At 41.6% G+C, this 13,980-nt stretch overlaps 1 protein-coding gene across 1 annotated transcript in view; it reads right to left on the bottom strand.

Annotated features, from left to right (window-relative positions):
* Positions 1–660: 660 nt before the first annotated feature.
* Positions 661–13,980, bottom strand: part of CARD9 (caspase recruitment domain family member 9) — a 104,012-nt gene continuing 90,692 nt past the window's right edge. The window contains exons 10-14 of the mRNA XM_082264405.1: positions 11,319–11,360; positions 10,776–10,825; positions 8,769–8,856; positions 7,011–7,084; positions 661–872 (exon numbers count right to left, since the gene is read on the bottom strand). Coding sequence (XP_082120531.1) covers positions 791–872; positions 7,011–7,084; positions 8,769–8,856; positions 10,776–10,825; positions 11,319–11,360 — 336 coding nt within the window. The 3' untranslated portion in view covers positions 661–790. The remainder of the gene's footprint in view (positions 873–7,010; positions 7,085–8,768; positions 8,857–10,775; positions 10,826–11,318; positions 11,361–13,980) is intronic.

Here is a 13,980-nt window from a genome sequence, read left to right on the forward strand (position 1 = left end):
TTACCTGAAGCATGCATTTAGGTGTTATACGCAGGCAAACAGAGTTTACGCATGTGTCAGAAGACACACATATATAATTGCAGGTTCAGAACACTGTGGCTAATATAACCGCATGAACTGTTTTTCTTTTTTGCCTGGATCAGTCCTGTAAAGGAGGAGTCACGCTATAACCTTGCTGGATAGAGCAAGGGTTAGAACCTTAGCCATGTCTTTATTACTTGCTGTGTCCCCATAAGAGACATTTTCCATCACTTTGATCCAAGCATACCCCATTTGTTGGGGTGCCATTGAAGCAGGAAGTAAGGAACAATTTCTCCAGCAGGGGGAGCAGTCACCTGTATTGGAAAGTTATAGTAATTTCTCCAGCTGCACAGTCAGCAGCTCTGAGCACTGCAGATAATTATTTTAAAAAGATGGAGGAAATTTATATAATATTGTAACATGAATCCAGACATCCAGACTCTGGCTTGATAGTAATGGGCTGTTATATCTAATTAGTGAACTGCTGAAATTGCTTTTTCCGGAGAAGAGATTTCTGTTAAATGTCCATGTTCTATTTGTTGACCTAGGGAGCTGAACGGTGGGCACAAAGTATCAATTTCACTATCTATCTATCTATTTATATATATATCTACAACTACATATCTGTAAAGTAAAACCAGTTGACAGTGCTGAATGCTTAGAGTTTGTAAGCAATGTTGTAGGTTAAGGTTTTCACTAAACCAGAATGCTGCTTATTGTCACATCTCTGATGATCAGCTGTGTCGTTTTCCCTAGGAATCTCCATTCTTTATGGGGTCACGTCAGTTTCACTTTCTGATGAATAACACTCTTCGTTTTGCTTGGAATTTCTGCTTTTCAAGGCCCTAATCCTAACAAGGAAAATTAAGGATTTTTGTTATTGGACACCATTAAGTACATTACAACCATTTGCTGAGAGACAAGGTTCAGTAAGGTAAGGTAAAGGTTATTCCAGTAGAAGATGGTGTTAGTTTAAAGAATAAAGCATATATTAGGGCAAAAAAACAAAAAACATGTACTGTATATCTCCAGCAATACAAGCCTATTCACCAGTGTTTTGTGCTTATTAGAACCCTGCAACTGCAAGTACAGAAAAATATAGATTGGTTTGCCTAAAATGCACTCTACTCTTAAGCCCTGTTATGGGGTGATAAAACACTGCATCCTTGCAGACTGATTGGTATCAGCCCTGCTCAGTGTCTCTTGCTAAGCTACTCAACCACTCCTACTCTCGGATCTTTACAAAATAAAAACTATAGCCTATTTTACACAGGCCGAATGTCTGTCGGCATTGGCCGGTTCAATAGTAACCGGCCCGACATTTGGGACATTCAGCCTGTGTGTATGGCAGCTGGTCCAACCTAGCCATCTGCCTCCTGATCAGCACTCCCAGCCACTGGCCAAGAACACAATAGCTCAGCAGGGGAGAACGCTGTTTTTTAAACCCAGTGTTCAACCGCCGGGTTGAACGGAAAAAAAAAAAATATTGGTGTGCACTAGGCTTGATTCTATAACCCAAGATAGCAAGGAGTTTTTAACAGACTCTTAGGATCCGTTCACATGTCAGTGTATGGATCGCGGGCAGAACCGCCGCGGTTCCGCCCGCGATCCGGAGATTATTGCAAATCGCGGGATGCCTGTGCGTTGCCCGTTGATTTGCAATAGCCCCCCAAACGCTGAGCGATGTTGCCGCGATTTCCGCCTGCCGAATCGCGGTAACATCGCGCAAAAAAAATCGCAGGACGCATTACGCCCAAAAAAGTACAAGAGCTTCTTTGGAGCGTATTGCGTCCCGCGATTTTTTTTTACATACGCTGACATGTGAACGGAGCCTTTTAGATAACTGAGGAAGTATGCAGAAGACATAGGACAGTGTGGGTTTCTGACAAGATCCACAGGTTTTTTTTGCACTTATCAAACAGATATAACAAAGCACCCAATGCTAGTTACACCAGACCAAAAGATAGCAAAAAAGGGTTTATTTCCACAATAAAGTAGATTCTTACCCACCCACGGCATTACTCAAACATAAGGAAGATCGTCTAGCTCCAAGCAAACAGCTAAATATGTTGTACACAGTTGAAATTTGTTTATTGAATATACTGCCAAAGGATTTGAAATTATGTTTGGTTAGTCATGTGATTTAGTCTGCTGCTGTACAGTCTGGCAGGTGACACATTTATTTATTGGTTCAACAATGCAGCCTCCTGTGTCTGCTTCCAGCCAGCTCATTGGACAATAAATCAGCATCATTACCTTTGCCCAATCAGCAAGAAGATGATCCAGGCAGCAGTAAAGCTGAACCACGAACATAGTTAAAACGGTAAACTCCCCATCAGTTTCTTTGGGAATCTTCTATGTAACTACTATGGAATTTGTTATCTTTGAGGTTTGTATTTTCTCATATTTACACTGCTGTCTTTGTATAACTGGAATTGCTAAAGAACTAAACAAAAAACAGTAAACCTGTATTAAAGTGATTCAAAATATTGATAAAAAAAAATAATATTCATGCATGTATTCCTAACTTTAAAAAGCATATTCTATTGATCTCAGCCTCCTCCGTGGACTAGGGACTCTAGAATGTGTAGTATGCAGAGTGCAGTGCTGTACAACTAAGGAGAGCTCCTCCTTACAAACTAAAGTGAGGGGGAAAAGAAGAGGCTTGAGTACTTACAGAGAACATAACAAGGAGGCAGAAAAACACAGTAAATAGATTACAGGGCCATTAAGTAGTGAATGTGTGTGGATTAAATTTGGAGAATAAGGATGTTGTTTAGTGCTACTTTAATTTCAACTGTGTATTCAGCTGTTTGCCAGGAACAACACTGGTATCTCCAGGCCTAATTGCAGACTAATAGGACTTTACACTGAAAATAGTTCTTAATGACATTGGCTGTATGTTTGGGGTTGTTGTCCTGCTGCAGAATAAATTTGGGGGCAATCCCACTTCTCCTTGATGGTATGGCACAATCGATAAGTATCTGCCTGAATTTCTCAGCAATGAGGACACTATTGACCCTGACCAAATGTCCAACTCCACGTGGAAAAATGCAGCCCCAAACTTGCAAGGAACCCCCACCATGATTCATTGTTGGCTGCAGACACTCATTATTGTACCACATTCCAGCCCTTCAGAAAACAAACTGCCTCCTGCTACAGCCAAATATTTCAAATTTTAACTCTTCAGTCCAGAGCACCTGCTGCCATTTTAATGCACCCCAGTTCCTAAGTTTTTGTGCATAGATGAGTCGCTTAGCCTTGTTTCCATGTCGGAAGTATGGCTTTTTGGGGCAATTCTTCAATGAAGACCACTTTTGGTCAGCCCTCTCCAGGCAGTAGACAGGTGTACCTGGGGGTCCCATTGGTTTCCACCAGTTTGTGCTGATAGCACTGCTGGACATCTTCTGACATTGAAGGGAAGTAAGCATGATGTATCTATCACCTGCTGCATTCAGTTTCCCCAGCCAACCACTGTGTCTGTGGTCCTTAACATTGCCCGATCAATGGAATCCTCAAGGCAGAAGACTCAGGGAGGTGTCTGACTGACACCAATTTTTTTCTGCAGCAGGATAATGACCCTAAACATACAGCCAAAGTCATTAGGAACTATCTTCAGCATAAAGAAGAACAAGGAGTCCTGGAAGTGATGGTTTGGCCCCCAAAAAGCCCTGATATCAACATCATCAAGTCTGTCTGGGAATACATAAAGAGACAGAAGGATCTGAGGAAGCCTACATCCCAAAAAAGATCTGTGGTTAGTTCTCCAAGATTTTGGGAACAAACTACCTGCCAAGTTCCTTCAAAAACTGTGTACAAGCATACCTAGAAGAAAGTTCTGAAAGTAATGCAAAAGTGGGCATACTTTGTTTATTAACTTACATGGGTCATTTAGATTTCACACATTGGTAGAAAAACACTTCCTCTATAGTAACTATTTTCTTCTTTTTCCTTGCTGGCAAATAATAGATTCCAAGATGAGCTTCGAGTTCGAGTCGAATCCAAGTTCGCTGAACACACAAACAAACTGGGCGCTCGGCAGGAAGTTCGCCCACCGACAATCGCCCCATAATGCACTGCGCTGGTGCAGTGAATAAATTACTGATGATTGGCAAAAGCATGCACATGACCTGTATGCTTTGGCCAATCACAGCACAGTGTCCTGTCAGAGGCATGTTTGGCCAAAGGCAGGCTTGCCTTTAGCCAATCATGGCTCAGGGGCTAAGTCCACACTATATAAGGATGCTGCTTACACGGCAGCAGTGTATAGTGTATGTATGATAATAGAGGTTAGGCAGGTAGTTAGTGGATAGTGAGTTGAGTTAGTTTAGTGCAGTCAGTGTAGTGAACAGGCATACCCCACTTTTATAATGTATAGATATGTTGTAGTCCTGGATCCCCTCTCAGTGCTCCCCATAGTTTTATGTCCCGGTCACTTATAGTTTGTGAGCAGTGCCATATCAAGCTGACTGAGATTTCGCATAGACGCCAATGTTAAAGACAGGGAGCAGTGCAATGGCAAGCTGACCAAGATTTCCCATAGACGCCAATGTTAAAAACAGGGAGCGGTTCCATGCCAAGCCGACCGAGAATTCCCATAAATGCCATTCGAGCACTGAAAGCTGAAAATTGGTCTAGGCAGGAAGGGGGTGTAAGTGCCCTGTATTTAAGTGGTTAAGGGGAACCCTATGATAGAATTAAAAAAAAAAAAAATGGCGTGGAATCGCCCCCAAAATCCATACCAGGCCCTTTGGGTCTGGTACAGATTTTTAAGGGGAACTCCACAACAAAATAAAAAAAAACAGCGTGCGGTCCCCCCAAAATTCATACCAGGCCCTTATCCGAGCAAGCAGCCTGGCTGGCCAGGATGGGGGGGGGTGAGCGAGCGGCCCCCCTCCTGAACCATACCAGGCCGCTTTGCCCTCAACATGGGGAGGGTGCTTTTTTTTTTTCTTCTTCTCAGGTGCGGCCGCAGGCGAAGTGACTGACGATGGATTTACATCGGGGGACACTATTTTTTTTTTTAATCAAGGACTTGTCAAAAACTGGCTGTTGTCAATTTTTTTGTACACCTTTTTTTGGTGAATGGGTAGTGGTACGATGTACCCGATATTCATTCACATGGGTGGGGCAGGATCTGGGGGCCCCCTTGTTAAAGGGGGCTTACAGATTCCGATAAGCCCCCCCACCCGCAGACCCCTTCAACCACAGCCCAGAGTTGATGGGAAGAGACCCTTGTCCCCATCAACATGGGGATACGGCACACTCCCCATGTTGAGGGCAAGCAGCCTGGAATGGTTCAGGAGGGGGGGTGCTCGCTCCCCCCCCCCCATCCTGGCCAGCCAGGCTGCTTGCTTGGATAAGGGTCTGGTATGGATTTTGGGGAGTACCATAGACTTTAATAGAGTTTGCATGTTCGCTAGAACTTTTTCCCAAGATGTTCTGGTGCGAACTGAACGGGGGGGGGGGGGTGTTCGGCTCATCACTAATTCCAAGCAGAAGCAATGGGCTGCTGTTGAGTTCTTGATGAAGGAGGGGTGCAGGCTGTTGACATTCACAGAAAGCTACAGAATGTTTATGGAGTTGACACCATTTACAAGAGCAATGTCTTGTCATTGGTGACTCTTGTCAATGATGGCATCTCTGGAAACATTCTGTGGCCTTCGGTGGATGTTGGACAGCCTGCGCCCCCTTCTTAAATGAAGAACTCAATGATGGCACATTGCTTCTGCTTGAAATCCATTATTTACTTGTAATGCAAAAGAAGAGTTACTATAGTGGAAGAGTTACTTTACTAACATGTGAAATCTAAATAAAACGTATGCAAGTTAAAAAAAATATGCCCACTTTTGCAGTATTTTCTGTAAAGCCGTCCTATATTCATTTTATCCAAATGTATTTGCCGAATTATACTGGTACCTTCATTAATTTGCTTTGTGCTTCTGGGCCCCTTAGCAGTTGCATTGTCTGCTATAACTCGGTTAGTTTATACATTTTCTGACAGGTAAAATACGTTATGTAATGTTTTCACAACACATACTGTATATAGCTTTTTATATGACACTGCCCTTCAAGATGAAGGGACCATTCCCACTTGCGAATTAACTCTGTCTGAGATCACCTACAAGAATCCCAGCATGTATTTCCTTGATTAGCTGGGAGTAAGCAGCCCCATTAAAAGCAATAGGAGGCTGCCTATCTGCAGCTAAACTGCGGGAACCCCCCCCCCCCCCCGCCCCACCTTGGGCGTTCTCGCAGCTGATCACAGACAGGTGTATTTTCAAGTATGAATGCACCCTAATAAAGATAATGATATAATCAACATATTAAAGCGGAGTTCCACCCTCGTAAAGTTTTTTTTAATAAAAATACCCCCGGGACAGTCAGGGCTAGTGCATTCCACAATGGATAGCCTCTGAACTGTCCCAGGTCGCACTTACCTTTTAGAAGAAATACTTACCTTGAAAATGTTTTGTCCAGCGCTGCCATCTCAGGTGTGGTCAGCTGAAGCCAGCACGTTCTCTTCGGCGCCCTCTTCTGTGTCCTCTTTGTCCCAGAATGCCCTGCACTGGCCCAGCTCGTCATGTCCGATGCAGGCACGTCATTCCTGCACAGCTTCTGGGCATGCCCAGAAGCTGTTTAGCAGTGAATGATGTGCCTGCACCGGAACTGAAGAGTAGGGCCGGTGCAGGCGCATTGATTCCTGGGAGCGATGACGTTCAGCTCCCAGGAATCAATGCAAGCAGGAAGTGACGGCGCGGGCCACGGCCGGAGAGGGAGGAAGAGGAAGTAAGGTGAGTATATTTTCTTCTAAAACAAGGTAAGTAAAGAAAAAAAATGTGTGATTCTCCATTTATTTTTCAGGTGACAGAGAGGAAGAATATGGCAAAAAGGTGCATTTTAGGGTGGAACTCCACTTTAAGTCAAAATTTCAGAAAGATATACAATATAGAATAAACAATTGCAACCCACACAGCTTTGCACATTACCTGCGATAATCTTCAAAGCTCTTAATCTTCCTCCTGCCTTTTAATACTGGTCCACCGTTCACGGGACTGTGTGCCTGCAGATCAGCAATGGACATCATCACCGACATTGCCTAAGATGCAACATTAAGCTCCCATCACAGCTTTTTGCATCCTCCATATATCCCAATGACACATTGCCACATTGATCTCCAGTGGCTGCTCCAAAGAATGTAGTGAAGAGAGGGGCAAACAGGAAATGTTGCACGTCACTAGGACAAGCTAAATCTCTATAGTAGCCACACCAACCTGTCAAAAGGTTGGAAGTCAAATGTTTTACCCCATAGAGGAGCCATAAATCCTTTCTCAAGGGTCACACTGGGCTGGGAGACTGCGGAGTAGTTAAGCTATGGACAGTTATAGAAGGTATATTTAGGCACTTAAAACTTTTTTATCTGGGTATGTAAGTCAGAATTCCTGTTCTGTCAAGCTGATGTCACAAGGGCAATTTTGCTACTGGTAAGTTAACACAGCCACAAAATCACCTGAAGCGGCTTCCACTTGCCTTTCATGGAATTGCTTCCTTGCTGGCCTAAAACGCTGGCAAATCACCATCTCTAGAGAAAGAGAGAGAGAGCAACATCTTACTCCCCCAGCTAGCAAAGAGTGACTTGATAGAAACACATAAGGTGGTAAGTTAGAGATCCTGTCGCTGGTGCAGAACAGGATTAACAGGAACAGCATCATGCTCCTGACATCATCCTCACAGAAGTAAAAATATTTGTTTTGTTTTCACTTGCAAGTTCAACTGAATTAACTAACAGATCCACGTAGAAAATACAATCAGTGAACACCTAATACTCTGCATGATACAAAGGTAACTGTGAAAATGTCAAAGTCAGGCAGATACAAAGGGCTTTCAGAAGTCTGGCAACCCCTTGCCAGTCACTATGTGCTCTCCAACTTTTTGATCAACAACACTTGTAGGCTGCATGTGGAGTGGACCAAGGTGTGATTACATCGTTTTTTTTTATATTTAGGGGTGAGCACTGCCTACAGTATGAGTGCAGGTAGCTATGCTGCAGTGAGATGACAGTGGGTGGTGCTGGGAATTCTCAGCCTGCAGAAAGAAAGACTCAGTCAGCACTGTGTTCCCAGAACAACAGGATATCTGCAGTCAACGCAGGGCGGTCTTGTGTCTTTCAACAACATCAGGATACAAAGACAGGGACCATGGGCAGGTAGATTGTGTACCTAGTTGCATATTATATTTTCCATTTTGACATGAAACTGTCAAGATTCGTCTTTAAAAGGCAATGACAATGAATACCAAAAATCTTCAGCATTTTTGTATACGATTTTTTACCTGCAGCATTTCTACACAAAAAGTACCTCTTAGTGATAGTTATAAATCCATTGTGTGTTGAATAGGGCAGCAGATAGTAGGATTTGCTAGTGATTGCATTATATTATCTGACATGAAAATAAAAGCTTTTTTTATTATAGGCAGACACATTGTCAGCCCGAATTTGTAGCTTCTTCAGGTTGGAACCTGGGACAGAGACAGATCTTTTTCTACAACTTTGAAATTCAAAAATAAAGACATGGCACTTTTATATATACGCTGATATTACCATTTATTAACATATGTTTGTTTTTTTTAACTGGATCTTCAGATAAAAAAAGTTTGCTTAAAACAGAAAAGGTATCAGGGTATGAAATGTCCCAGGTTGAAACAGTGCAAATGTGTCAGCTTTGTGCCTGAAAAAAATGGCTTCTTACGTTTTCCTCTGTTTTAGATGTCTCCCCATGATCACTTCCATTCTCTAGTGGTTTTGATTGATCCTCTATGCAGACCAGAAAAAAGAAATCAGACTTTATACATTATGGGAAAAAATTCAGTTAGAAAACAAGTTAAGTTTATCTAGGACAGCTTCTGAATAGAGTTTACTGACCCTTTAATGTGGTTGTACCCTCAGATGTGAAAAATTAACAAAGCATATCATTCTATAGTGTGTAATTGCCCCCATCCAAAGCACCTACTGCGATTTCTGTCTCCTCTCTCATTCCTCTGCTGGCTGCATGAGTGACTTTTGACAAAGTATGCGGACACTACACAATCCCAGAAAACAGTACACCCTCCCCAGCAAACAACTGATGTCTGACAGACTCAGATGTGCATGACTCCCTATGAGACTGTGAAGAGTGTGGGTTTCAATCCCTCCAATTAGTTCTAAGATTAAACTCAGCTCTGTGCTATGCAGTATGTGACATCAGAACTCCACCCCCTGATTTCTGGAGCTCAGAAATGCTATGTAAATTATGTTCTTTAAATGACTGTAGAGGAGAGAGAGTTACAGATAAAACAGGTATGTAGGTGGATTTGTTTCAGGCCTGCGTATCACTTGAGGCTAGCTACTTCAGTGGGTTTATGTAAGGGTTTACAACTACTTTAAACTAAGAGATTCACATACACCTTTTCCATTTTCAAGTTAATCAAACCTAAAGGGGTATCTCTCTTTTAGTTTACTTTATTCTTCTGACTTTTGTACGCCTTTATGCAACTTTTATTAGTTCCATGAGAAAAGTTGTTGGAGAGCTGACCAAGACAGAGGATCAAAGCAGGACTCCAGACAAATCAACTACTGTGTATGTTTACCCAATTTGTAATTTTGTTCATATAATCTTGTGATTTACATGCCAAACTGCATACTGTAGATCATTTTACTGCTTCATGGTCCAAATGTACTGTTTTTTTGGTGGTCAACTCTTTAATCCTTGGATAAAGGACAGACTTAGGTGACACCGAAGCGCTAAAGTTGACAATGGAAATATACATGACCTGCCTAGCTGATTAATGTGGCAGACATATGGATATCACAAAACTGACTTACCAGAATTAAAATCAGTGTGATAATTAAAAGATGGGGTTATGATTTTATGCCATTGAAGATGGAGAACCCTCCTTAGAATGAAAGGAACCGTGGCAAATGATTAACATTTCTAAAAAATAATTCAGAGCTATGAATTATATATTACACACCTAAAGAACTGCAGATATGGACATTTTATACATAGTTATGTTGGTCTGGCTTGGACTAATGTAATTATGTATATAACATTGAAAAGCAGCACTATAAAAAAAATTCCAGGTATAGGTAGTGTCCAGCTGATTGGTCACCTTGAAGTGCCACCAGGGCGGGACCTGTGGTGGTGGCACTTCAAGGAGACCAATCAGCTGGACCCTACCTATACCTGGACTTTTTTTATAGCGCTGCTTTTCAATTTTATACTGTTTTTATGTTTTATCCAGCATATGTGCAGCAGCGGTTTTATATTTAATAGACCCAAGCGCAGTTTTTTGTTTCATTAATTATGTATATACTATGTTTGGCCGATGCCCCTGGAAGCTGGAAATCACTGTAGAAGACACTGCTGCAACAGGAATCTTAACTTGTTTTGGGTGCCACGCTGACTTACTGCCCTGCTGCATACTGAGCACTAGAGGTCGGCCTCTCAGCATGGGTGTCATTTAGAGAATGCCTTGCATCTTCTGAATGGATACACAGCTTTCTCTTATTAAACAAGGTGGAGAGGTGAGGCAGTGATTTCACTAGAGTAGTGGTGTCTACTTCATTGATTTCCAGATTCCTAGGGCATTGACCAGGTATGGTATATGCATAGTTACATTGGCTCAGACTGGACAAAGGTAAATGTGTATAAAATATCCATGCTTGGAATTTTTCTTCAAATTTCTCTAAATTTTTTAACTGCAATTAAATACACCACTTACTATCGTTCTGTGTCTTGGTCTCACATCCACTGATCAGAGTAGTTATCTTCAAGAGAAAAAAAAATTGAAAAGGTAACCAAAAGGCAAAAGTCCAGCTGTACTGTGTAATAAAACAATAATTTTGACAAAGGGTGATTAAAACTAAACTAATGATATTTCAGTGTTTGATGGCTATTGGCAGGTGAAAACCCCCTGACATTTTTTTTTCTATCTTTTCTCTCTCTGTGCTGAGTTTCTGGGTCTGCACACCTGATGCTGTTGTTTATAAGGGTCTCTGCCACCATCCCTGCAGGATTTTCCTACTTTTTATTTTAAGGAGAGCATAAGAGGAGAATCTGGAACACAAAATGTTTCAGAGAAAACCTATGATTCAGAATCATATGAAAAATATTAATATAAATGATAATCTATGGGGGATATTTTAGTAGGTTACATCCTAATACAGTGGAAGAGCACAAAGGAAGCTACTGTGACTCCTCTTTTTTGATAGATGGGGAAGGGGAGGGGGGTAAGGAAATTCACAGAAAGTGTCAACTTACTTCTTGAGAACTGCGAGATGAACATTCATCTGCGTCTGAGGACTGGAAAAAAAAACAGACAAAAAGGCATGTTATCACCTGTTATCCGATGTAATAAACATTTCACATCTTCTGTCACCCATTAACTAAGAATGCTTTGCAAACAGCTACAGAATTTTGTAACCTCAAGGCTGCCAGCTGCTCCTAAGGCAGAGAATTCTGGGAAATATTTTATTGGCCATTCATAAACTGTTGTATGAATGAACAGGCTCAGAATATCCATGTAAATATAAGTTCTGAGAACATCTGCAGAAAATGCAGCTTGTTACTTTAACTCATCTACCAAGTAAGTGATAGTCCGGATGATAGTATGATATAGTTTATATAGATTGCATGGAAAAAATGGCGCTGTGAAAAGCCTCCTGGATATCATCATGCTGGCTCCCTCTTTGCTCCAGGTGCTAGTTCCTTAAAAAAGCACATGCTGCTTTGGCTATCCACAGTAATACGTAGCCCCGGGCTGCATGCTGGGTGCTTCAACTACGTTCCAAAGTGAAAGTACAAGCTGATCTTTCAGTTTCTTTTAGTTTTAAGTGGATTGCTAAGGCAAATGACCTCATAGCTTCTATTAAACTTGTCATTAGAAAAATATGCCATTAGTGTGTAAGTGGGGCTTTGCTTTTGGGCAATAATGGCACCATGAGCACAAGCCCCTGCTCCACTCTTGTCTTTGATGGAACACTGTGCCCCACTCCATGTCAGAAGCCATCACACGACATTTCAGGTCGTTGACCTTCATATACTGAGGAAGGAAAGTCCACACATGAATAGGGCTGCTGCACTTTACTGATGGTATTCAGGAAATGTCATAACAGTCACATCACATCGAAATACATTCCAAAGTCACTTGACAATACATGGTCAATTACATTTAATGGATGGTCTGCAGCGGTCACATATGAAGGCATATGCAGCCATCTCCCTTGAATAGTCTCTCCCTTTACTGCTCACTGCCTCACCCATGACATCACTGCAAGGGGCTCTAACTAAAAGGGGCCTAGCACCTGATGACACTGTCTGCTGAAACCAGACACCAAATGGGCACCCAGCCACCTAGTTGCAGACTAGCTATCTGCAACTGCCTGCAGGTGAACACAGACTGCCAGTACCCTTGGTATAATGGGGATTCTGGCTTTAATACATTCAGAGTCACTAAACCAGAACCATTAAATTCAGAAAAATGTCAAAAGTCTTTTTCCTGCTGTTATCCTATCTAAGTAACTTTGCATACTTCCCGTGTGTGGCAATTCAGTGTACAGGCACATTTCAGATTATTTCAGGACGTGTTTGCTTAGAGGCTTTCTTTAACTTAAATTTAGCCATGCACTGTTTGAATTTCAGCTGGTTCCTGATGAACCATCTGAAATGTGCTCAGTCACCTTGTCAACTACCTCCCACTTGACAATCCGCAATTGAGAAAACTTGTGGCACTTTGTAAACTTATTTTTCTGTGTAATTTCATGTGTGTTTGTATATAGATTAATAGACATCATGGGAAAAGGTAACTTAAGCAGAAGAAGGAATTACAGTTTTGGATCTGATAGTTGTAAATTGATGTCAGATACACAAGGAGCAATGTAATTCTGCTCTGTGTGTGAGATGTACTCCACAATGCAGGCCGGATTCTGGACATTCCAGCCCTAGAGGAATATGATACTTATGAATGTGATCTCCTGGGAGTTTTGTTGATCCTCCTGGTGGAGACACAGATAATGGTCACACTAATATATTCATTATTGTGATTAATAAGATTAATAGGAGGTGGAGAGGGAAGAAAGAGTGCACTGAAGATTGTAATAGAAAAGAGAAGTGTAAAACAACTGTTGTCTTTAGAGAAGAAGTCTGTTTGACTTCTTTGCTTGTTGAAAGACCACGTTTGTCAGTCTTTATTTTGCATACCCAATTCTTTGGACATCACTTTATTAAATATCACCAGAAAAGATCCTGTAAATGTGCCAATGAGAAAAGGGCGTAACCAGTGGATGCAGAGTGTGAAGTAGAAGGAACAGCATGGGTTTGTTGTTAAGTTGTGAAGGGAAATTCAAGTAACCGAGGAGCAGTGTAGTACTGTCTACGGACAGATTGTGGATGCTGAGCAAGGGAAAAGGCTAGAAACTATGTAGCAATCAAATCGGCATCTAGCTGTACCTCTCCAAAGTAAGTGGAGAAAGAGACTTGGTTTGAGTGCAGTGATGAAGAGTGACCCATGAAGTATAAATGCAGAGCTTCCAGTTAAATTATTGTGATCACATAGCCATACATCTGGAGGTTTTTGAGCCATGTCCGTACGGAATGTAACTGGGCGGTCTGTTCCCTGCCTACAGATAGGTAAATATCCTCCTTAAGGTTTCTAAGGACTGTGAGCCTTGAGGAACTGTTTCCACAAAGATGGATACTCTGAATATAATACATTCTCAAAGTTAAACATAGTTTAGTGTTGTCCCTGATACTTTTGAAACTTTTTATTTTTTTTTTATTTGCACTAAGAGGATCTTCAGACTAAATTTCGTGGCATATCCAAGCAATACTTCTACACAAAAGTTTCAGTAAAATGTTAAGAAAAAATTTGCAACACAGCAATCTCTGAAAAATCATAAGACACAAATCAGATCAGTACTTATTT

This window comes from Pelophylax lessonae (genome assembly GCF_965119305.1).
Source record: "Pelophylax lessonae genome assembly, chromosome: 7".
Classification (NCBI taxonomy): domain Eukaryota; kingdom Metazoa; phylum Chordata; class Amphibia; order Anura; family Ranidae; genus Pelophylax; species Pelophylax lessonae.